General features: G+C 34.9%; 3 protein-coding genes across 3 annotated transcripts; 2 read left to right on the plus strand and 1 right to left on the minus strand.

Moving 5' to 3' along the window:
* The first annotated feature begins 288 nt into the window (after nt 1-288).
* LOC107959498 (probable metal-nicotianamine transporter YSL5) lies at nt 289-4,260 on the plus strand. The gene is made up of 6 exons (XM_016895568.2): nt 289-981; nt 1,920-2,074; nt 2,172-2,269; nt 2,355-2,489; nt 2,564-2,753; nt 2,860-4,260. Exons 1-6 carry the CDS (start codon nt 588-590, stop codon nt 3,958-3,960), a joined length of 2,073 nt encoding a protein of 690 aa, XP_016751057.1. The 5' UTR covers nt 289-587; the 3' UTR covers nt 3,961-4,260.
* An 851-nt stretch (nt 4,261-5,111) lies between these two features.
* On the minus strand, nt 5,112-6,236 carry LOC107961418 (NDR1/HIN1-like protein 6). The gene has a single exon (XM_016897558.2). The coding sequence runs from the start codon at nt 6,097-6,099 to the stop codon at nt 5,350-5,352; it is 750 nt and encodes a 249-aa protein (XP_016753047.1). The 5' UTR covers nt 6,100-6,236; the 3' UTR covers nt 5,112-5,349.
* Nucleotides 6,237-11,417: 5,181 nt separating this feature from the next.
* On the plus strand, nt 11,418-22,946 carry LOC107959499 (26S proteasome non-ATPase regulatory subunit 12 homolog A). The gene is made up of 12 exons (XM_016895569.2): nt 11,418-11,658; nt 11,771-11,968; nt 19,793-19,900; nt 19,992-20,096; nt 20,185-20,241; nt 20,344-20,540; nt 21,605-21,704; nt 21,774-21,886; nt 21,998-22,151; nt 22,247-22,324; nt 22,419-22,662; nt 22,755-22,946. The coding sequence occupies exons 1-11, from the start codon at nt 11,656-11,658 to the stop codon at nt 22,635-22,637; spliced, it is 1,332 nt and encodes a 443-aa protein (XP_016751058.1). The 5' UTR covers nt 11,418-11,655; the 3' UTR covers nt 22,638-22,662; nt 22,755-22,946.
* The last annotated feature ends 4,406 nt before the right edge of the window (nt 22,947-27,352 follow it).

Below are 27,352 nucleotides of genomic sequence, written 5' to 3' on the forward strand. Positions count from 1 at the left end.
TATCATAACAAAATGAATAGTACAATTACATTTTAAAGAATTTCATGAATAATATAAAATAATCACAACTATAAATTTGAAATATATATATAAAAGATATTGATAATGATCCCAACTCATATGAGAAGTCAATTGATTCCTTTAAACCCTACTTACACGCCGTCGGACACTTAAGTTAGACCAACTCGTAGTGTTACTCAAATTGCGGGCAAACCAAGTGTAGAGTTAGTTGATTACCCTTTCACACTCACATGTTTGACAACGCCATTAATAAAGATTTTGGTGACTATGAAACTCCTACCAATCAAATGCGTAAGACTACAAGCAAAGTCACCACATTAACTCCCAAAATATCAAATGCTAGCTAGTATTTGCTGTGGGAGCCAAAATGTTGAAACTTTGAGTCCAAAACCAACCAAAATTTCCAGTTTGAATAATAAGCTTCACGCTCTGTATGTGATAAAGTGAAAGCAACCGCCTCCATTTTCACTAGTATATTCCTACGTCCAACCCTATTTTTGCCTATAAAACTCAGTCTCCATTTAAGAAGAGGATAGAGATTGGTTTTGGATCCTGAAGTAGAGGAAATGGATGTAGAAAGGATAGATAATGGAATCAACGCAGAAGAAGGAGAATATGAGAAGAATGGTAAGAAGGAGGTGAAGGGAGGTGGTGAGAAGTCGGTGGAAGAGATCTCTGAGAGCCAGGAAGTGCCATTGTGGAAGAACCAGCTGACGATTAGGGCCTTTGGTGTCAGCTTTTTGTTAAGCATAATGTTCAGTTTCATAGTGATGAAGCTCAACTTAACGACCGGGATTATCCCTTCCCTCAATGTCTCGGCTGGCCTGCTGGGGTTCTTCTTTGTCAAGACATGGACCAAGATGCTCCAAAAATCTGGTCTTCTCAAACAGCCTTTCACCAGGCAGGAAAACACTGTTATTCAGACCTGTGTGGTTGCCTCCTCCGGTATCGCCTTCAGCGGTGCGTATATATTTTCTATGTGGTAAATATGTTGTGTTTGGGATTTTGTAGCACGTAACTCCTCCTCCCAACTAAGAAATAATTTTTTTTTCACTATTATTTTAGCTGTTGTATAAGTTAGGCAGAGGACAATTTACAACTTTTTAAGTCTAGTAGGATAGAATCAAAATTATCTTTCAAACAATGAATGAAAGCAGCCTAACTGTATATATATATACTTTTAAGCAAGAGAGGATCCTTTTGGGTTGGGGACTTGGCACCCAAAATTTTGGCAAATCTAGATTTTTTTTTAAAAAAAATTAAAATTTTAATTAGACCCTCAAATTTTTGAAATTCTTATTATACCTTTCAATTCTTTTGAAATTTTAATTAAGCTTTCCTAATTTTTTTTAAAAATTTCATTAATCTCACAAAAAGTTCAATTAGACCCCATTTTTTTAAAATATAAATTATCATTAAACTCCTAAAATATTTTAAAATTTTACTAGGCCCCTCAAAACTTAGTCTCAAGATCTACCCCTGTTTATAAGTTAGAAAATGTGTATTTTATTAAATATTTAGAGACACGACAAATTATTTTAAAAATTGCATGGATCAAAATTAATTTTTTTCTAATAAAAACCTGAACAGAAGAAAATATCATTCTATAGAGTTGAATCAACTGAAAACCCAACTTTCGTAGTGAAATTAAAATTTATTGTGAAATTTATTTAGATATTAAGAAGGATATTGTAGTAAAAGTAGATAATGATAAATTTTTTATACAATAAAAATTTTAAATTATCTGAGAATTAGTAAAATAATTGATATTTATGATAAATAATAGTTTGAATAATAGATAATTTAAAACTAATGAAAAGTATAATAATAATTTTATAGTATGTTTAGGAGTAATTGATATTAGGTAAAGTAGACTGATGTGGTGAAAATACAAACAGGAGGATTCGGGAGTTACCTGTTTGGAATGAGTGAACGCATAGCCAAGCAATCAGATGACAATGGTAGTTTCAAGAATCCATCACTTGGATGGATTATTGGCTTCCTCTTTGTTGTTAGCTTTCTTGGTCTTTTCTCTGTGCTCCCTCTTCGGAAGGTACACTCTGCTTTGCTCTATCCCTCCCTACTATACACATACATATAGGCAAATTTCAACATAAATCAGGATTGTTCTATTCTCCTCCATTTCTCAGATAATGGTCATAGACTTCAAGTTGACATATCCAAGTGGTACTGCAACTGCACATCTTATCAATAGCTTCCACACTCCTCAAGGGGCCAAGCTAGCAAAGTAATTCACTCTCTCTGTTTTCCTATTTAAATTTATAAACTAGTTCTAGCTAACCTAAACTGTATCATGCTTTTCAAACTTGTAGGAAGCAAGTAAGAGCATTGGGCAAGTTCTTTTCTTTCAGCTTCTTGTGGGGTTTCTTTCAATGGTTTTTCACTGCAGGGGAAGATTGTGGATTTGTTAACTTTCCTACATTTGGGATTAAAGCATATAAGAACAAGTGAGTAAGATCAGTTAATTTATACTAATAGTTTGGTAAAGAATGCTAAGCCTTCCTTTGCTAATGTTCATCAGGTTTTACTTTGATTTCTCAACAACGTATGTTGGAGTAGGGATGATCTGTCCCTACATAATTAACATATCGGTGCTTCTAGGAGGAATACTTTCATGGGGTCTAATGTGGCCTCTCATTGAAACAAGAAAAGGTGATTGGTACCCTGCAGGTATTCCCGCAAGCAATATGCATGGCCTACAAGGTTACAAGGTTGGTTTCCTGTAAGTTCATCAATATATGTAGTTTTCTGCCACCATTGTCCTCCCCATTAACATTTGACACTCGATGATTTTTTGTTTTTTTTGGCTGAACACAGGTATTTATTGCCATTGCCATGATTCTAGGTGATGGGCTATACAACTTCTTCAAGGTGTTTAGCAGAACCCTTACAGGCTTGTTTCGGCAAGTCCGAGGCAAGCAATCTCTCCCCGTTGCAAACCGGCCTAGTACTTCTGATACCTCAAAGAAGATATCCTATGATGACCAGCGCCGGACCGAAATATTTCTAAAAGATCAGATTCCTGTATGGTTTTCTGTTGCAGGTTATGTCACAATTGCTATCATCTCTACCATCGCTCTTCCACACGTCTTTCACGATCTCAAGTGGTATTACATATTGGTCATCTACATGTTTGCACCGACACTGGCTTTCTGTAATGCATATGGATGTGGACTCACTGATTGGTCCCTTGCTTCCACTTACGGTAAGCTAGCAATCTTTACGATTGGAGCTTGGGCAGGTTCACATGGCGGAGTCCTTGCGGGTCTCGCGGCATGTGGTGTGATGATGAACATTGTTTCAACAGCCTCCGACCTAATGCAGGATTTTAAGACAGGTTACCTCACCCTGGCTTCTCCTAGAGCCATGTTCGTTAGCCAAGTGATTGGCACTGCCATGGGCTGCATCGTTTCACCTTGTGTCTTCTGGCTGTTCTACAAGGCATTCGATAACTTTGGTGTCCCTGACAGTCAATATCCTGCTCCTTTCGCTATCGTTTATCGCAACATGGCGATATTGGGGGTTCAGGGCTTCTCTGCTCTACCAAAAAACTGTCTCCTACTTTGTTATGGGTTCTTTGGTGCTGCCATCTTGATAAACTTCATGAAGGATATGATGGGTAAGAAATGGGGATCCTTCATTCCACTTCCAATGGCAATGGCAATACCTTTCTATATCGGACCATACTTTGCCATTGATATGTGCATTGGAAGTTTGATCTTATTCGTGTGGGAAAAGCTAAACAAGGCAAAGGCAGATGCATTCGCGCCGGCAGTCGCCTCTGGTCTCATCTGTGGGGACGGTATATGGGCATTGCCGAGTTCAATACTTGCTCTTGCAGGGGTTAAGCCACCTATTTGCATGAAATTTCTTTCAAGGGCTACAAATGCAAAGGTTGATACCTTCTTAGGATCATAAATCAAGTTTGAAGAAACTCATTCGTCAATCAAGGAAGTATAGCTTCCTTCTTCTACTTCTTCTCATTGGTGTCGACAACACGCAAGGGAGTGAGAGCGAGCGGTAGAGGTTGAGATAGCAAGATGAAGACGAAATGACGTTTGATCACTATCAAATGATTATAGGTGAGGCGTTGAATAGAGAATCAAAGTTCCTCTAGTTGTTTGTTCTTCTTTTTTAGCATCATTCTAGTTGTTGGTTTATCTTTGTTTTAGACCTTCTCTACTTGTTCCGTAAATAAACTTCTTTCAGTTTCTTGTTTCTTTCTCTTCTTAATTACATCTTATACGTATTTTTTATATGAGAATAACACCCAAATAAAAACTTAATTACATTAATATATTTATATAATTAATATCAAATTTTGATACATATCTTCAGTTCAATGTTTTAAAATAGTGTATGCTACATCAAATAAAACCAAAGTTGCTGTTTTGCTTTCAAGTCTAGAGAGGTGTGTATTCAAGATGACGAAATTTTGAGAGATCAGTGAATGGTCAAAAACAACAAATCTTTTTTGATACACCGATAGTGTACTCTTTTCTACACGGATGCTGGTGCAATTATTCGGGACTCGGAAGGAAGACAGGCTGGTTTTTCAACAAATTCTGTCATAAGTCTTCATTGAAAATTGTGATTGTTCAAACGTATCTCTCCATACCTTGGTAATTGATTGGAGGATTTTATTGGAGAACTTCCGAAGTAGTCGACTAATCCAGGTTTTTAGAGAAGGAAACTTTGACGTAGATGCACTAGCAAGAAAGGGCAGCCATCCTAGTTTGCTTAATAATTTCAACTCTAGAGTTTGTTGTTTATTTTCAGATGTTGAGCTTTACGCTTCAGATTGTAAAAGTAGATATGGCTGGTACTATGATGTTAGAATGAACTGCTCTTTTATAACAGCAAAATGTATAATAAATATACTTCAAAAGGCAGACTTGCATCACGTCACCAATCGATTTCTGCTGCTGGTTCTTCAATGGGAAATCAAGTTGTTGACCTACTACACTAAAATAGAAAAGCAATCTGCTTTACCACTTATATTTTTCCTTTAAGTTAATTTTCTTTGATGCATAACTCTAACTGGATGATGATGATGATGATGATGATGATTCTCACAAGAAATTTATTTCATAAAAACATCCATGAAGTGATGAATTTCAGATAACAACTTGAATGGCATATCAATATAGTGCAAAATCAATTTTTGACCCAAATTAAACAAAATAAGGAAAAAAAAAAAGGAGGGCAAAGACCTCATCAGAAAACTGGGAAGCTCAATAACAGTAAGTACATACAAAGTAAACTTTAAAAAAATAATAAAATAAAAATAAAAATGAAGAGAAGAATTTAAAGCTTCAATCTGAATTTGCAGTTACTGGCTTTAATGCTAATGATGTTGTTAGCAGATAAACTATCAACAACCAATTTGCATTCTCCCAAGATCTTGACCTTTCTCATCTTTAACTTGCCTAGTTTAACTGCGACAGGTGCATGAACCTTAAGATCCAACGGTATCTGTCCTGTTTGCTGCTGCTCTTGCAAGGCCGACATCAAAGTGCTTCCTGACTGGGTTTGTCCGGTTAACACCACTTCCAACTTTGTTATGTTTTGGTGACCTTGGTAGAACTTTGGCAATGACCCTTCACAAAGCTTTGAGTTTGTATACCACACGCTTAATCGCCCTCCTTTCTCGTAGTATATCCCGATTTTCTTGTTGGGGTTATTGGCCGTGATCTTAACGTCGAATTTCGCATACAAGGTCATATCGAAGTTGAGCCTCAAATCACTTATTCTCAGGCTATCAATGGAGTATTTGGGGAGTTGGGGGCGGAAGACAAGGTAGAGAATGCCGATAGTGGCACCCAGGATTATGAGGAGGACGACAATGAGACTAACTGTCCAACATATGCACTTGCAACAACAGCTTCGCTTCCTTGGTGGTGGTGGTGGCCTCACCGGAATGGTTCGTTGTGGTGGACGCTGTTGAATCGGGCTGCCTTTCTCCGATGTAGCCGAGCCATGAGGCACCAAAGGCGTCGTGGGGGCTGGTGCTTCGACTTCCACCACAGGATGAATCCTCTGCTGGTGATCTGTCATAATATAACTATTAGATTTCTAATTTCCTGCTTTCTTCTTCAATCAGGTTTCAACTCTATTAATATGGTAAATCCATGCATCATAATATATTAGCTACAGCTTGAGTTAGGTTCCTTAGTTGACTTCCCTTTCAATCTAGACAAGTATTGTCTTGTCATATGATAATTTGTCCGTCAATGGAGGAGGGTAACCTGCTTAACCTAATAACATGTTACAAAGCAACTCATACGAGGTTAGTTCAGCTAAGTTTAAATACAGCACCCGGTACTTTTCCAAAACATTTATTTTAGGAAAAAATGACTCTCTGCTCCCTCTCAATTTTGCTATGGAGCAAATTAGTCCCTTTGAAAAATCAGAGCAATTTAATCCTTCTTAATTTTAAAAGTGAGCAACTAAGGACATTTAATTACAATATTAATGCTTTTCGTTATGTTTTTTTAACAAATTTTGCCTTTAAAGTTTATACATCCTGTCAATTTAGTCTTAATTTAGCAAATTTAACTCACAATATTTACAAATTCTATCAACTTAGTCTTGATTTAACAAATATAGCACCCAACATTACATATTTTGTCAATATTTACACAAATATATAAACATCGAGGATTGAATTTGTTATCGTACCAATTAAAATGATGTAAAATTGACAAAAAATATTGATGTCATGATTAAATATCTTTAGTTATTTACTTTTAAAATTAACAGAATTAAATTATTTCAAGTTTTAAAAAAAATAATTTGCATAATATTAAAATTGGGAGGGATGGGAGAGATAGTTTTACCTTTATTTTCTCCGATGCCCTATTTTCAAACTGTACAAAAGTCAAAAGGTGCATTACAAGCCATTTATATGTTGGTAGTTAGGGCCCCACATTTGATGGGGATCCAATCATGGTAGATCATAAACACACACAAAAAAAGAACATACTCCATCCCCATCATTTTTATTACCGGTAATCTACACCAATAATCATTTAACCAGAAAAAAATATTTTAAATAGGTATTCACACATAGTTTATTATAGAAGATATTATCGCATATACAGTCATATTCATTTCGATGGAATTATTTGATTTTAAAGAGATCTTCTATAATCTTGTACATGAGAAAGGTTATTTCTTAGTTTCATCCAGTCATTAATAACTTAATTATTTTTAGATAATACTAAGTAGAAACAACGCTTGTAAAGAGTCTTATTGAAACAAAGAAATATAAGTATGTTTGCCATCCACACCAGAATAATTAGAGTTTTTCAAAAAAATCTGCTAATAGAGGAAGACCTCTTAAAGATAGACATAAAGCTAAAAAGAGAGCCAAAAAAATATTGCATAATCTCGAATGTTATCAATTTTGGAATATAGACCAAATAATACAATACAAGCAAAAAATTTTAGATTCATGGAGAAATAGAAGAACATATAAGTTACTCCAACAATTATTCCCTTAAAAACTCAAGTGGAAATATAAGGAAATCTAACATAGAATTATTTCTAAATTTTTAAATTTAAGTAAAAAAATTATCATTTTAATCCCTAACGATTTAACCATTTTCTTAAAAAATGTTTAACCTTAAAAATTGAGACATCAACCAGCTCCTCTTTGAAGGAAATTGATGGCAGTTGGCTCAACGTTCCCTATTCCTTTGACAGCTCCCCTCCTCTTACATCTCCTCCGTTGATATTGTCACCATTAGCAGTGTCATTGTTTCTGCTCTCTCTTCACAGCAAAGAGGAGTACCAAATGAAGTTGAACCTTTCTTCTAAGCAGGAAGCTTTGTCACATTCCTCAAGAAGCATGAACATTGAGAGAAAGTAGAGTGAGATCTTTGAAAAGTTGAATTGACCTTGAAATCCATGCTTTGAGTGGGATCTTTGATGGGGTTTCCATTTTCCCTTCAAACAATCAATCTCAAAGCATGGATCTTCAAATATTTCATAACCTATAAAGATTTCTCAACTTCTTTCTGTGCGAACTTTCAAAACTTCCCTCTTTAATAGGTCAAATTTAAGACTCAAAAAGGCTAAATATTTTCTTTTTAGGTAGTTTATCGATTTCTCTGGATGGGGTTTCTTCTTTGATCAAAGCTTTTTTTATGTTTTTTTTTAAATTCTAAGTTAAAATTTGAGGAAAGAGATGATGTTCAGATTTCTTTGTTTTTTCAACTATTTAATTATTATTTCTCTTTTATTTTAGTTAATAAATAGTATTGGGCAAATTATATTTTAATCCTTTGAAGTAATATCCAACATTTATAATGTGGTAAATTATGTTATGTGGTATTCAATGATTGGTTCACTTGTCAAAAATAAATCATGTCAGATTTATTTTAGAGCTTTTAATAGGAGTAGACTTGATCACGAGTCGGGTGATATGGCCAAGCCCCGAGACTCATCAAGTGCTGACAAGGAACCTTTGGAGCTGCCTTTAGGACCGATAACTCGAGCTCGAGCCAAAAGATTCAAAGAGGCTATTTCGGCTCTAGCTGATCAAGTATAAGGAGAGAATGTTGCTAGGCTCATTGAATAAATGTGGACAAGTCACCCGAGCAAGCCTTGCAACCTTCTATAAGCCTATCTTGTTCATTCATAGCCCATTGAGCTCAACTCCAGCTCGTTTTTAACTTAGTAATATTTTGTTGCTGGAAATAAGGATTTCAATCCATTTTAGTTATTTTAGTTTGTGTATTTAATTATGTCATAGTTTGAACATCATTAATATGAGTCTTTAATTATGTCATAGTTTAAACATCATTAATATGTGTTCTGCATTTAATAAAGTTATGCATTATGTAACTTTCATGTTAGTTAAGTTTGCATCATTAAATTAAGTCATGCATTCGGTAACTCATTTGTTCATTTAGTTTGCATCTTAATTGAATTATGCATTTAAACATCTTATTTGTTTGTATTAAAGTGTTATTTAATTTGGCTGTTACCTTTTAATACATAAGTTATAGTGTGTTTAATTTTTCTTAAATAAAATTAATTGTGTATTCAATTTTTGTTGTAGGAAAGTTCAAAAGGCTGGACACATATTTTAAAGCTACAATAGGGCTGTTCGTTTGCTAAGAAGAATCAAATGCTATCACATTCAAATGGTTGTTCAGCTTTGGCATAAAAGAGTGCATTTGGTCACTTAATTGCTGGTGTATAAAGGGAACGTTTTTGTTGGATATTGAAGCACTCAAAACTGATTATGATGGCTTTTCAAATAGAATAAGAGTGTCTCTTCAAGTCTGATCAGTTTATGGAGTTTTTTTTCCCTTCATTATGACGCCATTAAAAAGAGGAAGTTACACAAACTTTATGATTCGGTTACAAGGGAGTATTGAAGGGACATCAACTAAGCACAATAAGAACACATTAAGTCTTCATTAATGGATAGAGTCATGCCTTTTCATCTACACTAGGATCAAATGAAGAGACATGACCATTGGATTTCCTACATGAGTTAAAAACGAAATTAAAGCTTATAATAACCTTAGTTAATTGCTGAAGGTGAAAGGTCACAAATAGGCATTCGAATAGTCATAATAGTGCCTATAAATAGATTGTAAGAAGGCATTATTTTGGTTAAAGAAAACTTTTGATACTTTTATGAATTTTTACATCTTTGTGAGTTTAATTCAACTCTCATTATTCTTCTAAGACTCAAGCTGACTTATCTAGCATTGTTAGTGGTGTCCAACTTGTTTTGTTTGTGAACTTATCACTCTTTGAGTGTGGCGTTCAACCCCGATGCCTTTGGTTCCTATCTCCTCATAGATAGTGGGTCAAGGTCCTTTTTAACTATCAACCTTTCCACCTTAAAAGTCAATATAAGATTCGGGTCAATACTTCTTATAGTATTGGTTCTTTCTTGGACCTTAAGCCTTTTTCCATCCATCCGAATTATTCCTTTCAAAGTTATCTTATTTTTCTTTATTTAACCGAAACATTCACTTAGTCTATTCTAAAACACTTAAAAAACCATCTTTGCTTTAGCCTACACTTATCCGAATTCACTCAACTCCAAATTGAACAAAACTTCCCTATTTTACGAATGGGCAACACTACGATTCGAAATCAACTCACGAGACAAGATCGTATCATCGGGGCACCCGCCTGAAAAGTGAGAGGGTTTGAGCAAAAATTTAGGCTTGAAAAATGAGTTTGAACAAAAATAAGGCTCGTTTTCTAAACGATTCGGGGCTCGGGTAAAATCTTTTGGGCCCTATCCAACCCGAATTTGCTTAAAATTTTTCACTGTTGTTTGCTGCCATTTTGTTGTTATTTTGCTATTATATTGCTACTATATTATTATTATTATTGTTTGGATATATAACTCTTGTTTTATTATTAATTTTGTTATTATTTTAGAGGTATTCGCTTGCTAAGTTGTAACTATTTTAGTGTTATTTAAGTATAAAGATTTTTGTAAATGTATTTTCAATTTGTCGGGAAAATTTATTTGAATGTTTTAGTATATTTGATGTATTATATTTTTAAATTTGTTTTTATATAAAAAATTTAATATAAGCGGGCCGAGTCGGTCTCGAGTTTAGTATTTTTTATTTGAGTGGAGCTTGGGCAAAATTTTAGGCCTATTTTCCGAGCTAGGCTAGGTCCGAGCCTAGAAAACGATTTTAAAATTTTGCATTGACCTGACTCAGCCCATAATCAGGTTTAACAGGAGTGACCAAAATGAATGAACTATGAAATCGAGGAGAAGAGCTAATTAAAACACTAACCCATGCAGTGAAAACACTAATTTATTCATTTATTCATTAATTTTTTTTGTCAAGTGTAAGTTAATATTCATTATTAAAGGAAGATATATTACAATATGTAAGTCAAAATTTTAATCTGTTTCCAAATTTTCTGAGCAATTCTTTGCTTTCTCAAAATATTGTACTTAACAAATGAACAGAGAAAAACTAAAATAAAAAAGTAATAGAAATAATTGTAAATTTTAAACTCATAATATGATATGTTACAAAACAAACCAATTTAATAATTTATTTTGTATATTGTAAATAAGTATACATTTGAGATGTAAAATGATTTATACAATTTGAGAAAATTGCAAATAACATAATCATTAGTGCCCCTAATATATGCCACAATCGAATGGGCGTTGAGCACGCTTAGGTTCCATGGCACTATTTAAATTGGTGACTCCTTATCGACGTCGTCTTTATTTTCATCTTCATGTTCAGTCGATATTGACTATTTAAATCCTCTTAACAGTTAAAAAAATTATAATTAAAATAATTAATGTTAAAAGAAAAATGTGTCTTACAAGTCGATTTTTATTCTCTCCAAAATTAATATAAATTGATAAATTTTAAAATTTCTGCCTATTTTCTGTTTTTTTTTTCAGCATAGTTATAAAAATTAGCGAAAAAACCTTATATTCCATATGTACCAAATAGAAAAAATCAAAACCCGTTTTGACATGGTTGTCCGGTTCGGATTTAAAATCTGCTTTTCTTGTTATTTCCTCAACTAAAGCAAAAACAGAGTTTGGATTTTCATTTTCTTGCCGCCGGGTCTTGTCATCTGAAGACTAAAGCTATGGTAAAACTTCCGTTATTAATCATCCCTTCTTTTCTCTTCAGATCTGACATCTCCATTTTTTTCTACACCAAATTCTCACCAATTTTCCTTTTTCATTTGGGAGATCTTACAGGAGGTTAAAAACGGAAATTTGGAGGCGGCGATCGATCAGTTGCTTAATGTTGAGAAGCAGATGCGCTTCGCCGGCGATGTCGCTGGAACCAAGAAAGCGGTTACTGACATTTTGCAGCTTTGCTTTGAAGCTAAAGATTGGAAATCTCTCAACGAACAAATCGTTAATTTGTCCAAGAAACGAGGTCAACTTAAGCAGGTAATTTATTTTTGACGTTTTCTCTTGACCAAAATTGATATGTGGAGGCGGCTATTTCAGGGAACTTTTAGGGTTCTTTTTTTCTTTTCTTTTCTGAATTTTTGGTGATTTTGTTGCTTTAAAGATCATTTTATAGTTCTAATTGTTATTTGAGATGCGGGTGTATTGAAATGCATCACATTTCGTACTTATATTTAGCTGAAATAATTTTTTTTTGTTTAAACAATAGTTTTGTTGCTTTTCTATTATAATGAATAGCAGCTAGGCATGGGACTTGATATTCGTACATTATATGAAGAGAAGGCCGTTTATATATATTTGTGAACCTTCTTTTAGAGTAGATAACTCGCCTATTAACTCTAGTAAAATTTTACTTATTTTTGCTAGTATAGTTTAGGTTCAAGAAAGATTGAACAAAGAAAAAAAAGATCGAAGTCTCAGTTCAGATAGATTCAAGATGAGAATCGTGTCTGGTGATATACTGAGATGAAAGGGAAAGAGTTAATAAGAAGGAAAATAGTGAATCGAATGCTAAATTGTTTATCAGTTTCTGATAATCCTAACTAGTGAAACAGTTCCATTCTCACCTCTCTCTCTTTGTTTACCTCCTAGCCTGTTGTTGCTTGAATGTGCAACTGCTGTTATACTGATATGAAAGGAGTAAGAGTTAATAAAAAGAAAATAGTAAATTGGACTACTTATTCTTAATTGGTCTCTCTTTGTTTCTCCTAGGGGTGAGCAAAATCCGATTCGATTCAAAAAATTCGATAAAAAATTCAAATTTTGAATTAAATAGTTCAAGTTATTTGAGTTAATCAAGTTATTCGGATCAACTCGAATAAAAAATTAAGCTTTTCGGTTTAACTCAAATATGAATTACAAAATTCGAGTTATCCAAAAATCCGAATAAGAAAAGACAAAACTACGTCGTTTTGATAAATGTTTACTTTTTAAAAGTTAAAATTCAAAATAATTAAGTTAAAAGGCAAAACTACGTCGTTTTGATAAATGTTTACCCATTAAGTTAAAAGGCAAAATCATTATATTGTTTATGCAGTTAAATAATATTATACCTCGTCTACTAGTTAAATAATCGGTCCGCCTAAACGCAACATTAAGTATAAATAATAGTATTCGTTAACTCAACTCGATTTGACTCGAAATTTTTTGACTTGATTCGATTCGATTCAAAAAAAATTCAAATTGAATTCGGTTGCTAAAATAGGATTTGTTAACTCGACTAAATCAAAAATTTTTGACTTGATTCGACTCGACTCGATTGAATTCTCACCCCTAGTTTCTCCTAGCTTTCCTTGCTTGATTGTGCTCTTTTATTTTCTACCTATTGACATGAAATGTTTATTTACGCTTATTTATTTGCACAGTTATGTAGTAGGAAGCTTTTGTTTTGATAAATATTCGTAAGGAATCTTATAGACTAGCTCTGATGTTTTTAGTCCATTTGTATTTTCATATTCTCAAGCCTTTATTAGTTCATATTAGTATAATACCACCATAGATTCCAGTTAATTGATGCAAACTTTTCATGCATTCTAGTTATATTTGTTAGTAAATTTGAATAATAAATGAAGATCGGTTTCAACAAACTATATATGCTACCTCTGTCACAAGCGTACTATTGTTGTATGCCCTCAGAAAACATTTAGTTGCTGACTGGTTCAAGTTTCAGTTGCTATTAATAGACAACACATCTTGCCAGCTTACCATGGAGCTAAATTTTTTCTGGTTTCCAGAAATCTATGTTGCCTTTACATCCTGCCCTTCTCACTATTCATCCTTCTGTTGGCTTGGCTCACTCTTCAATAAGTCAACATTGCCCAGCTTGCTAATGGCTACGCTTCCTTAAATTACTTATTTCTTTGGCCTTCACCATTATCAGTTCTTCGCCTTTGCAGTTCTTGAGCTACCAACCTCGATTTCTCTTATAAAAGCCACACCCCTTTTTATGAAGCTTCACTATTTCCCCACTTTATGAAATGTTGGAATCCCTATGACTAAGGATAGAAATCTGATGGTATTGGAATCCCTATAATTAAGGATAGAAATTTGTTGTGATCTCTTGTAAATAGAAACTAATCTCAGTTACTGATTCTTAGGAAATTAGGATATCAATTACTGATTCTTAGGGATTAGGATTTATTTCCTTTAAAATGATTATTTTTCTCTTTATAAAGCTGTAAACTAAAGCAGTAGCAATATAACAGAATTTTTCCTCTGAGTGTTTTTACATGGCATCAGGGCTATAGGATTCATTCGATCCTATTTTTTTCTCTAAATTCCCTTACTAAAAATTTCTGTGGTTTAGTCCTCCAATGGGTGATATCAATAAGAATTTCTCTGAAACTGAGACATCACAAATAACTCAGAATATCAATCAGGGAATCACTCAAGGTGAAATTAATTCCTCCCTTATAATCACCAATCATCGGCTAAATGGGAAGAACTTCTTGCAATGGTCTCAATCGGTTCTTATGGTGATTCGTGGTCGTGGCAAATTAGGGTACATCAATGGAGAAATCCCACGACCAACCATGGCTGATCCTACTTATGCCACTTGGGAACTCAACAATTCAATTGTAATGGCTTGGCTAATCAATTCGATGGAAGGCCATATAAGCCGCACCTATCTTTTTTTCAAAACTGCAAAAGACATGTGGGATGCAGTCAAAGAAAACTACTCAGATCTTGGAAACGCCTCCCAAGTATTTGAAATCAAGCTTAAGTTAAAGGACATCCGACAAGGAACACTCGAGGTAACTCACTACTATAACAATTTGAAAATTTTGTGGCAAGAACTGGATATGTATTATGAGGCAGATTGGGATGAAGGCTTAGAACACAACAGGTTTATGGTCCATCTCAACAATGAACGTCTTTATGAGTTTTTAGCAGGACTGAACCGTGAGTTAGATGAGGTCCGTGGCCGAATTCTGGGTAGATCACCTCTTCCAACGATCGGTGAAGCATTTGCAGAAGTTAGAAGAGAAGAAAAGCGTCGTCTTGTCATGATGGGAGATTCAAAGGAACCTAAACCTATGACTCCAATTTCTAATCGTCCTACTGAAACCTCTTCTCTCATCTCCAAAGGTCCACAGCCACAAAAACGTGCTGGAAATGATTCTGGATCAACAAGACCATGGTGTAGTCACTGCAATCGTGTTGGTCATACAAAAGAAAAATGCTTCAAACTCCATGGCTATCCTGAAAAAAAATAGAAGGATAATAAGACTGCCATGTTATCCTCCACTACTGCTGATGATGTTCTTGATGTTCGCTTAACCAAAACACAGCTTGAGACTCTCCATAAGATACTTGGTACTCCCACTACTCATGGATCTCTAGCAACTCAAGGTGCTGCCCTCAACATTGCTTTTGAATCTAATAATCAATCTCCTTGGATACTCGATTCGGGCGCCTCTGATCACATGACAGGTGACTCCACGTTGTTTCACACATACACTCCTTGTCATAACAAATCCCGAATCCGCATAGCTGACGGTTCTTACTCACCTGTGGCTGGAATAGGAGAAGTACAAATGACAGAGAATTTTTCTCTCGATAAAGTCCTACATGTTCCAAACTTGTCCTGTAATTTACTTTCAATTAGTAAACTTACTAAGGATGAAAAAGTTCTTGCTGAATTTTCTGCAATTGGTTGTGTGATACAGGAACAGAAATCGGGGAGGATGATTGGCACTGCTAAAGTTGATGATGGACTATATATTTGGAATAAAAACAGTACACAAGGGGGATTGGCTCTATCCACTGCAAAAGAGGACACTATTATGTTATGGCACCGTAGGTTAGGACATCCAAACTTTGTGTATTTGAAAAAACATCTTCCGCTGTTATTTCGAAATAAAAGTATTAATTCCTTGAAGTGTGAAATTTGCCAATTATCTAAACATACCCGTGTGCCATACCCATTAAAACCACATATTCAGTCCCAACCTTTTTCGTTAATCCATAGTGACCTATGGGGAGCCAGCCGAGTGAAAAATATTACAGGGGCTAGATGGTTTATAACATTCATTGATGATCATACTAGGGTCTGTTGGGTCTATCTACTCAAAGAAAAATCTGAAACACCCAAAGTATTCCAAAATTTTCACTCAATGGTTCGAACCCAATTCAACTCTACCATACATATCCTCCGTACTGACAATGGGAGAGAATACTTCAACTCTGTCTTAAGTCCATACCTTTCTGACCAAGGCATTATACACCAAAGCTCTTGTCCTGACACTCCTCAACAAAACGGGATCTCTGAGAGGAAAAATCGTCATCTTCTTGATGTGGCTCGAGCCATAATGTTCACTATGAATGTTCCAAAATACTTGTGGGGAGAAGCTGTCCTTACTGCCTGCTATCTCATAAACCGAATGCCATCAAAGATCCTCAATTTCCAAACACCTCTAAATACTCTTTTAAAGGCCTTCCCTCTATTTCATGTCCCTAATCTTCCAGCCAAAATATTCGGCTGTAAAGCTTTTGTCCATAACCATCAACCAAATCAATCCAAACTTGATCCTCGAGCCCACACCTGTATCTTCATTGGATATTCCCCTACACAAAAAGGCTATAAGTGTTACTCACCAACATTGCGCCGAATGTTTGTCTCTCGAGATGTTACCTTCTTTGAAAATGAACCATACTTTGCAGCATCTCATCTTCAGGGGGAGATTTTTAATGAAGATGAGACCCTTAATACTCTCCTCATTATACCGCCTGATCCTACTACTACTATCCCAGATTTAGTTGTTTCCCCTATACAGCAAGAATTTAACGCCGTCCTTCCCAATGACAATACCTCCACCGAAGTACAACAGCCACTTGGTCAAGGAAAACAGCAAATACAGGTTTACTCCCGACGGAATCGTTCTCCTGAAACTGATACAGCAGTGCCAATTACATCTCCAACCGAGGACTGTTCTGAAGCAGAAGTCCCACCTCCGTCACCATCCATCTATCTTCCAATTGCAGTTCGAAAGGGTACAAGGAGCTGCACTCAACATCTTATTTCTCGGTTTGTATCCTATGGAAATTTATCTAAGTCTTACAAAGCTTTTGTGACTAATGTTGATTCTGTAAAAATTTCAAAAAATATAGAAGAGGCTCTTGAATCAGCTGAGTGGAGACAAGCCGTGATGGAAGAAATGAAGGCCCTCAAAAACAATGAAACATGGGAAGTCTCGGATCTGCCTAAAGGGAAAAAAACCGTAGGGTGCAAATGGATTTTCACTACGAAATTTAAACCCGATGGCCGTATTGACCGATACAAAGCTCGACTTGTGGCTAAGGGATTCACCTAAACTTATGGTCTCGACTACAACGAGACGTTTGCACCGGTTGCCAAGCTAAACACCGTTCGGGTCCTGCTATCTCTTGCTGCCAACCTTGATTGGCACTTGACTCAATTGGATGTAAAAAATGCTTTTCTCAACGGGGAATTAAATGATGAGGTGTATATGGATTTCCCACCAGGGTTTGAAGAAAACAAGGACCAAGTGTGTAAGTTGAAGAAGTCTTTGTATGGGCTGAAACAATCTCCACGAGCGTGGTTCAGCCGATTTGCAAAAGCTATGACTAGCAGAAATTACATTCAAGGATAGGCAGACCACACCATGTTCTACAAGCACTCGGAAGAGGGTAAATGCTGCATCCTTATCGTTTATGTTGACGATATAATAATAACAGGAAATGACTTGAGCGAAATTTTGAGATTGAAAGAATTTCTTGGTACAGAGTTTGAACTTAAAGACTTGGGGAGTCTTAAATATTTTCTTGGTATGGAGGTAGCAAGGTCGAAAAAAGGTATCTTCATTTCCCAAAGGAAATATGTTCTTGATCTATTGTCGGAAGTTGGTTTGATGGGCAGCAAACCAGCCGAAACTCCTATGGAGTTTAACCTCAAATTGGGAACTAATGAGGATGGAGAAGAAATCGACAGGGGGAGATATCAACGTCTAGTAGGAAGGCTCATCTACCTATCTCACACCCGTCCAGACATAGCCTTCAGTGTGAGTGTTATTAGCCAGTATATGCATGCCCCGAGGGAGAAGCACCTGGAAGCTGCATATAGAATACTAAGATACCTAAAAGGAACTCCTGGTAAAGGCCTGTACTTCAAGAAGACTATCAACCGAAGCGTGGAAGTCTACACTGATGCAGACTGGGCAGGTTCTGTTAATGATAGACGCTCTACAAGCGGCTATTGTAGTTATGTTTGGGGTAATCTCGTGACGTGGAGGAGCAAAAAACAATCTGTGGTAGCACGCAGCAGTGCAGAGGCAGAGTATCGAGCACTATCTCATGGTATATGCGAAGGAGTTTGGATACAAAGACTTATGGGAGAACTAAAAGTGCCTTTTACCAGACCTATGAAGATGTACTATGACAACCAGGCTGCTGTCAGCATAGCACATAATCCTGTGCATCGTGATCGGACCAAACATGTGGAAATAGATCGTCACTTTATAAAAGAAAAAGTACACTCAGGAGAAGTATGCATCATCTACCTACCTACTAGACAACAAGTTGCAGACATGTTAACCAAAAGTTTAAACAGAAACATGTTTGAAGAACTTAGTAGCAAGCTGGGTTTGATTAACATCTACACTCCAACTTGAGGGGGAGTGTTGGAATCCCTATAATTAAGGATAGAAATCTGATGGTATTGGAATCCCTATAATTAAAGATAGAAATCTGTTGTGATCTCTTGTAAATAGAAACTAATCTCAGTTACTGATTCTTAGGAAATTAGGATATCAATTACTGATTCTTAGGGATTAGGATTTATTTCCTTTAAAATGATTATTTTTCTCTTTATAAAGCTGTAAACTAAAGTAGTAGCGATATAACAGAATTTTTCCTCTGAGTGTTTTTACATGAAATGCTAGTGGCTAATTGTTGCAGAGGCTATTTCCCCTTTGCTCTTCTTATCCACTGTTCAGCCTGAAGTGATTAAATATCAATCTTGTCCCCTAAGCCGCAAAGAATAATCTAAAGAAGCTACAATTCTCAGTTAAACAGACGAGGGAAGATATTAAAAAGTATATAGCGTCAATTGAAGCCTTGGCAAGTGTTAAGCGATTAAGAAGGCCCAAGAAGCATGACCAACCTTGTAACATTAAACGATAATTAAAAATGACACCATTATATTATAAATTAATATTAATTTATGTAAAAATGTCAAATGAATTAATGTGCTAAAAGTTAAATTATTTAAAGAGTTTTACATTTCATAATTTACCTTTCTTAAGATTAAAAAATAAATAAATATTAACTAGATTTTACTTTAATAATGAAATAAATATCATAATATATATTTATGATTATAAATTTATTTTGATATTATGAGTATGAATATTTCACTATAATATTTTATAATTAATATAAACAATTTTAATTTTCGTTATGAATAAAAGATTATAGAATGCAATAAATTGTTTTAAAAATGATCTAAAATAAGATTATATGATTATAGTTATAATTATTTTGTTATACAAATAAATTGTTCAAAATTAAAAGTCTACTACCGAATAGCACCCATTGCATTTGCAAGCATGATAAGTGTAACTCGACCAAAAATGCACGTGACTGCATTTTAAATTCGTGCCCCTTTTTAGTTTTGTAAATTAGTTTTGCCAGAAATGTTGACATATTGCTACATTCATTCGATTTGATTAAGTGTTTTCCAATGTCTTCTAAAATGTTCTACCTACTATTAGAGCAACATCTGGGAGGTTATATTGATTGGCATTACTATTGTTAATGAGCTCTTTGTTTATCTGCACTATGCAGGCAGTAACTGCAATGGTTCAACAAGCAATGCAGTACATTGATGAAACACCAGATCTTGAAACTCGTATAGAGCTAATCAAGACGCTGAACAGTGTGTCTGCTGGAAAAGTGAGTTCTGATGTTATGTTCTTTTGGGTTATCTGATGTAACCTGTCTATTGGTGTAATTTTTTGTCTAAACAAACTTTTTCCTTCTCTAGATTTATGTTGAAATTGAGAGAGCAAGATTGATCAAGAAACTTGCAAAGATTAAAGAAGAACAGGGCCTTATTGCTGAAGCTGCAGATTTAATGCAAGAAGTTGCTGTAAGTTTCCACTATAGTAAGATGATAGCTTCCTGGATCTTTGCATTTATCCCCCCTTTTCTTACTATTTGATTGGTCTGAACTCTAGGTGGAAACTTTTGGTGCCATGGCCAAAACTGAGAAAATCGCCTTCATCCTTGAACAAGTATGGGCATCTTATTTTGATCATTGCCCCTTTTTGTTAATCTTATCTTATCTTATAGATGCAATGATAATTCTGTCAAATGGTTTATAATTAAATTTGCAGGTTCGCCTCTGCTTAGATCGTCAGGATTATGTTCGTGCTCAAATTCTTTCAAGGAAGATTAGCCCTAGAGTTTTTGATATTGACAGCTCAAAGGAAAAGAAGAAACCGAAAGAAGGTGACAATGTTGTAGAGGAGCCTCCAGCTGATATACCTTCACTATTGGAATTGAAGCGTATCTACTATGAACTGATGATACGGTATTTCCCTCTTTGCTCACAAACAATCAACTTTTCATGGTCAATTTTCTTGGAAACATTTTGGTTGAGTTTTGATAATCATTATTGAAAGGTTTAAAGTTTCTTGATTACTTTTTGTATCTTGTTAGAATGGTATCAATTTTATGTAAATACCTAGTCACACAAATATTTATGCTTTCTTAGCTTAACCTCAGAACTTAATTGTTGTTGTGGTATCTTTTCCTTTTCCACTTTTTTTCTTTATTTTTTTTTGGGGGGGGGGGTAGATGGGTGAAGGTTGTCAAAACCAATATTGATTTGGGAAAAAAAGAATGCTACCCAATATTGATTTGGGAAAAAAAGAATGCTATGTGGAAATAATATGTTCTCAAGTTGGTTAGTCTGTGTAGTTGTCTTATCAAATACACATTCAAGTGATTGGAATAATTGGGATGTGGTTTGATTGTAATGAAAATTTGATGTTTATATAAATTGAATGTTTTATTGGGGCTCAATTAAGTTGCATGCACCTTTTGTCCAAAGCTTGTAAGAATCATGAAGAGAAAAGGGCATTCATTCGGAATCTAACCCCCCCCCCCCAAAAAAAAAAAAAAACTGATGTGAGCTGATAATAGAAAGGACCACAAGTTATATTGCTTAATGTGGCATTTCTGTCTACGATGAAATCTGCCAAAGACCATAGTGAATGTTTTGCTTCTGTTCCTTGTTATTTCTGATGTCTTATTGGTGCAAGGGTTGATCCTTATTTTCAAGATGATGAAAAATTTTCTTTCTACTTTTTTTGGGCTAGAAATCTTTTATCTTTCATGGAAACTTAAACCTGGAGATAATTCAAGGAAAAAAGCCTATTGTTATTTGAAAAATAGATCCTTAAAATTTACAAACTATAATAGGATATAAGTTTGTCTGTTATTTGATGCAAGAATGAGAATCATAGTGTCTTCATTTCACCGTAGAGCCCATCAAAGTGCAACGTGGTTGGAGGTGAAATGAATTTGTGAATAACTTCCTCTGCTGCTATGTGGTTGTATTTATCTTACAATATGTTTTCCTTTTCTCTTCAGGTATTATTTCCATAACAATGACTATCTTGAAATTTGTTGTTGCTATAAGGCGATATACGAGATTCCTTCCATCAGGGAAAACCCATCTCAATGGATACCGGTAAAGCACATCTCAATATATCCCCTTTCCATGTTGTTGAGCTGTTCTCATATATGTTATTCCTTGCAGGTCTTGAGAAAAATCTGTTGGTACTTAATCCTGGCTCCACATGATCCAATGCAGTCAAGCCTTCTTAATTCCACATTGGAGGATAAGAATCTTTCTGAGATTCCAAAACTTAGGTATGTCCTTGGTGAATTTAGTGCTTGTGAAAATACCAAGCTCTAAGTAGGTCTGTAAAATGATTTTCAATCTGAATGCTCAACCACAAATTATTGAATCTTGCGTGGTAGGTTGCTGTTGAAACAGTTGGTTACAATGGAGGTCATCCAGTGGACATCCCTTTGGAGTTCTTATAAGGATGAATTTGAGAATGAGAAGAACATGCTTGGAGGTTCTTTGGGTGACAAAGCTGCAGAAGATTTGAAACAGCGAATTATAGAGCATGTAATTTGGCACCCTCCTTCCTGTTATATGGTTTTGTCCACTAGCTAATTTCTTATCTATTTCTCACCAGCAACCAAATTGGTGCTCTTTTTCAGAATATCCTTGTTGTTTCAAGGTACTACTCAAGGATTACATTGAAGAGACTGGCAGAGTTGTTGTGTCTCACTGTCCAGGTTTGCATGCTTCCTTCTCGGTAGTTACCTAGGCTTTTGTTTGAAATACAAAATAAAAGAGACTAATGCTGTTTCCATCCTGACTTCAATCCAGGAAGCTGAGAAGCATCTGTCTGAAATGGTTGTGTCAAAGGCACTGGTAGCAAAGATTGACCGGCCAATGGGAATAGTGTGCTTCCAGGTAGCAAAGGATAGCAATGAAATTCTCAACTCATGGGCTGTGAACTTGGAAAAACTTCTTGATCTTGTTGAGAAGAGTTGCCACCAAATACACAAAGAAACCATGGTTCACAAAGCTGCTCTGAAAGTGTGAAAATGATGATATTCAGTGATTGCAGGTACACGTTTCTGTATACTACTAGACGTCTTTAAATGCCACAAGTTCTTTTAAATGATTGCATTTTGTTTTGAACCGTGTTTGTGAATGCAGGTGGTTGAATGTGTTTGTAACTGAAACTATAGAAAACCTAGGAGGAGGAAAACAATGAAGTTTAGTTGGGTTATTTGTATTGCTCAAATCATTTTTTGAGTTGTGCATTTGCTTGTATTTTCCCAGTGGAGTTCAATTCAAATTCTGGGTGGGAAACATTTAGCTGAAGAATACAAGAAAATTATTACATAACCGAGCATCTCATTTCAGTTATTCGTCCAAACACACATGGATTTAGGTAGCTTTTATTTACCTTTGATGCAAAGTTGAGAGTATAAGCATCACGGGGTATTCCTAGCAAGTCCATTTTGTTTACAAACAGAAACAACATAGCATAATCTTTAATTCCCAAAACAGTCCCTAACAACTTATTGAATTCCACAATACATGGCCTGGGAGAAGCATGAGCCATCAAAAGTAAGGGCATCAACAATATTACCAAACTCAATACTTTTTCCCATTTCCCTGGGCAGGTTTCTTAGATAATCTTTTGGTGCTATCTACGCTACTAAAAGAAAAGAAGAGGAAGAGGATTTTATAACCGCTTACTACCATTTTTCGAATGGAAAAAGTAGTAAAATGAACAAAGTGAGAATTTCAGGCAAAAAAATGATATTAAACCTTTTATAAAGGTCATAGGCCGGATGAGGGTCTCGCTTGGTGAATGCCCTATTAAATAGGTATAGATATAGGGTCAGGGAGAACCTTGGTAGGATGTGGTTGGATGTGATATGATTGGACTTGACCCTACTATTCTTAACTTAAATCTGTATAGGATAGATTTCCTCAAAATTTTGGAGTGGTCACTTGGTCTCTAAGTCGAGCAAGGTTCCTCTTAGGCAATGCCCTCTCTTGGCTTATCATTTTGGGGCTTCTTTTGGGCAAAGGAGGCTGAGAACTAGATTTGTGGGTAGTCTCTCTTTTTATGGTGCGAGATTAATTATGTATAACAACTATAATGTGATTTATCGTGATCCAATTAAGTATCCATCTCTATTTTAATTTATATAATGTCTACGAAACCAGATCAAATTTATTATAAAAAGTAAATTAATAAAAAAAATCTTATAACAAATTAAAGGAGTTTATTTGATTAGAGTAAAGTCATCAACACTTGCCAAAGATATACTTAAAGTTGTTTTAATACTAAACTATTAAAAATTATTTTTATATTTTAATAATAAACTATTAAAAATAAATTTATACTTTATTATTGAATATAAAAAATATTTTATTATTAAATAGTAATTCAAGCTAAATTGAATTGAATTTGAAAAACTCTAGTTCAAGACAAATTAGATATAAGACGTTGGATAAGTCTAAAATTAAATAGGAGATTCTACTACCGTTAAAGAGATTTTTATTTTCTTCGGGTAAACTCAGGTTGTTGTCAGAAGTGTTAAAAGGTAAGCCCTTCCACCAAGTCAGTACCTCTTTAATCAAAATTATTGGTATATTATGTTTAAAGTTCTATTAAAAACTTTTTTAGCCCTTAAATTATATAAAAATCCATTTTAGCCTCTATCCTCCTTTTTTTAGGCTTTTTTTTATTTAAATAGCTCAAAAAAATTAATTAATTATCAAAATAATCTATTTTTTAATAAAAATAAATAATTAATTAATTAATAAAAAAGTTATTTAAATAAAAAAACCCATTTTTTAGCTTTATTTGACTCTTGAACTTTCTATTTTTGTCAAAACTTTTTTAAATAGATGGAAAAGTTAATGATAACTTTGTTGGCATTTATGTTAGATGTTGATATGACATTTCACATATATACCATGTTGCAATTAATTTTATTTTTTAAAAATTTTATAAAATTATAAAAAGATATTAAAATTACTTAAAAATTGTAAAACAATTCAAAAATAAAAAATTCAAAAATATAGAAATTTATTAAATAATTATTAAAATTATTTAAAAAATGTTTCTTCCTTCAAAATATTTTTGTTTTGAGTTGTTCTTTCACGAAGATATTGTGATTACCCTAAGAATGTTGGGATATTTTCAAGAGGTCAGTGTTATTCCTACAAAGGTCTTTTAGATTATTGTGCTCCTGCTCCCCATAGAGGGTGGACTGAGCTTCATCTTTTTGGCGAACTAAATTCTCTCATCTGGGAACCTTTCGTGTAGCCTTTTGCTCAATAATGAGTTGTTTGTTCTGGGAATTCTTTTATTCGAGGATACACTACTGCTTTTGTTGCTCTTTAAAGAGACGCCCTTGTTGAGTAAACTACTCTTCCAAACATTGCAGTTTCTCTTAAGTTTCTGAGTCATGGGGCTGAGGGCCTGATGCTTGCTGGTGGGAACCTTGGTCCACTAGAATCGGATTCACGACTGGTGGGGATTGTATGGCTGTGAGGCAGGTTACATCTTCCTGCAGACAACGGGTTATATGGTCAAAATGCCCAGGAATGGGTACACCAAGCTATGATTGAGGTGTTGTAGTCGCTGGGGAAGTCAAGGTAACTAGGAGAGTAGTTTCTGTTGGTGCAGTAAGAGTGACAGGGTTGGTTAGATAATCTTTTAGAGCCTTTATCAATTGCTCTAGGGTAGGAGGAGGATACCCATATACTGTAACAAAGTTCTTGCAAGGGTAGAAGAGAGAGGAATATGAGTGGTGTTCAGGCCAATTGAGAATCTTAAAACAAGTGGGATAGGTGTGCTGGGTGGGGTGGAGAAGTTGATTTGGCTAGTTGGGTTGTTAATCTAGTTGGTTTGATCAATGGAGATACCACTTTGAGTACTTAAGGCCATGTTCTTTATGCTCACCATTCCAATTATTGATACAATGCACAATAAGGGAGGAGTATAAAGGAGAGTAGAGTGGTTCCTATGAAGGCTAGTTCACTTAGTCGGGGTGGAGGGCCAGAGGTTATGAAGAGTGAGGTGAAAAGAATGTAGAGGCTAAGAGCGGTTGACAGAGTGTAGGCTAGAGGCGTGCATGTGGCCCGGCCCGAAGGCCCACCCGAAATGTGGGAGGGTTTGGGTAAAAATATAGGCCCGAAAAATGGGCTTGGGTAAAAAATAAGGCCCGTTTAAAAAACGGGTCGGGCCTCGGGTAAGGCATTTTTGGCCTGGGCCCGGCCTGGCCCGAATTCACTACATGACAAAAAGTTTTTTTTTAACTATTATTTTCTTATTGTTTTCTCCTTATTTTTTTATTATTTTACTATTATGTTGCTACTAATTTGTTGTTATTATTTGGATATTGTATAAAACTTATTTTATTGTTAATTTTTTATTATTTTAAAGACATTTGTTAATTTTGTTATTATTTTAGAAATATTTGCTTGTTAAGTTGCATCTATTTTAGTGTTATTTAAATATACATATTTTTTAAAATTTATTTTCAATTTGTTGAGAAATATTTATTTAATGTTTTTAGTATTTTTGGTGGTTTATATATATATATTAAAATTATATAAAAATAATATGGACGGGCTGGGTCGGGCCTGGATTTTAACATTTTTATTCGGGTCGGGCTTGGACAAAATTTTAGGCCCATTCTAGCAAATGGGCCTAAATTTTTAGTTGGGCCAGGCCCGAACCCAGTCCGGCCCGGCCCATGCACATCTCTAGTGTAGGCCTAGTATTCTTAAAGAGTCGACCCCCTCCTCATTATTCTTGGAGGTATTTATAGGTAGGGTTCCTCTGTAAGATGTCATGAATGTGTTGGACTTGCCATCTATCCATCATTATAAAATGTGTGGGGGATGACTTTAATGGGACGAGGATGTTTATGGCAGGACAGATCCAATCATTCATTTTAACTTGATGAGATGAAATAGTTAACCCCACGTGATGTTTGGTAACCAAAAACTTCATGTTCCTGATGAATATTAGGCCATCCGATGTCCGAATGGTTATCCTAGAATGGTAAGCTTCTAGCTGACCTCCTGGCTTGCTGGCGAAAAGCTCACTATTTAGACGCTTTTCTGGCTTGCCATATGTCTTGGCATAATTTGCAAGTACCTATTTTATCTTGAAGGATCGAGAGCATCAATGAAAGTTTGATTCTGAGTCTGATAAAGGTGTGTTTCTAAGGTTTGCCACAAATAGTAAAGCCTATAGAGTCTACAACAAGAGGACACAAAAGGTGATGGAGCCCATTAATATGGTGATCGATGATGAAGATTCATATGGAAGAAATCAGATTGAGAATGATCCATTAAAATCCTCAGTGGAAGCTATTTGCACCACGATGTGTGTGCATCGAGAAACAATTTAAATAACAAATATGGAATTGTAATGTAATACAAGTAGACAGGTCAAATTGTAATATAGTTTTAGATTTACAACAAATACAAAAGTATTCCAATGATCATATCCAAATAAGGTATGACTAAAATTGAATTAAATAGTAATAAAGAACATACAAAACTAAGTCTAAATAGCTACTACCCTATTTAGTATAGTACGACTAAACATAAATTAATAGTATAAAATTAACTACTACTGAAAAGGATTTAATTGCAAAAATAATAAATTGGCAAACAAATAAATCAGAAATGACAAATAGAAGTTGATCAATTTCCATGGTTGTAATTAATCTAGACTTAGTAATGTTTACTGATTAATTCTTAACTAGTTCAAT

This window comes from Gossypium hirsutum, chromosome A05 (genome assembly GCF_007990345.1).
Source record: "Gossypium hirsutum isolate 1008001.06 chromosome A05, Gossypium_hirsutum_v2.1, whole genome shotgun sequence".
Lineage (NCBI taxonomy): Eukaryota > Viridiplantae > Streptophyta > Magnoliopsida > Malvales > Malvaceae > Gossypium > Gossypium hirsutum.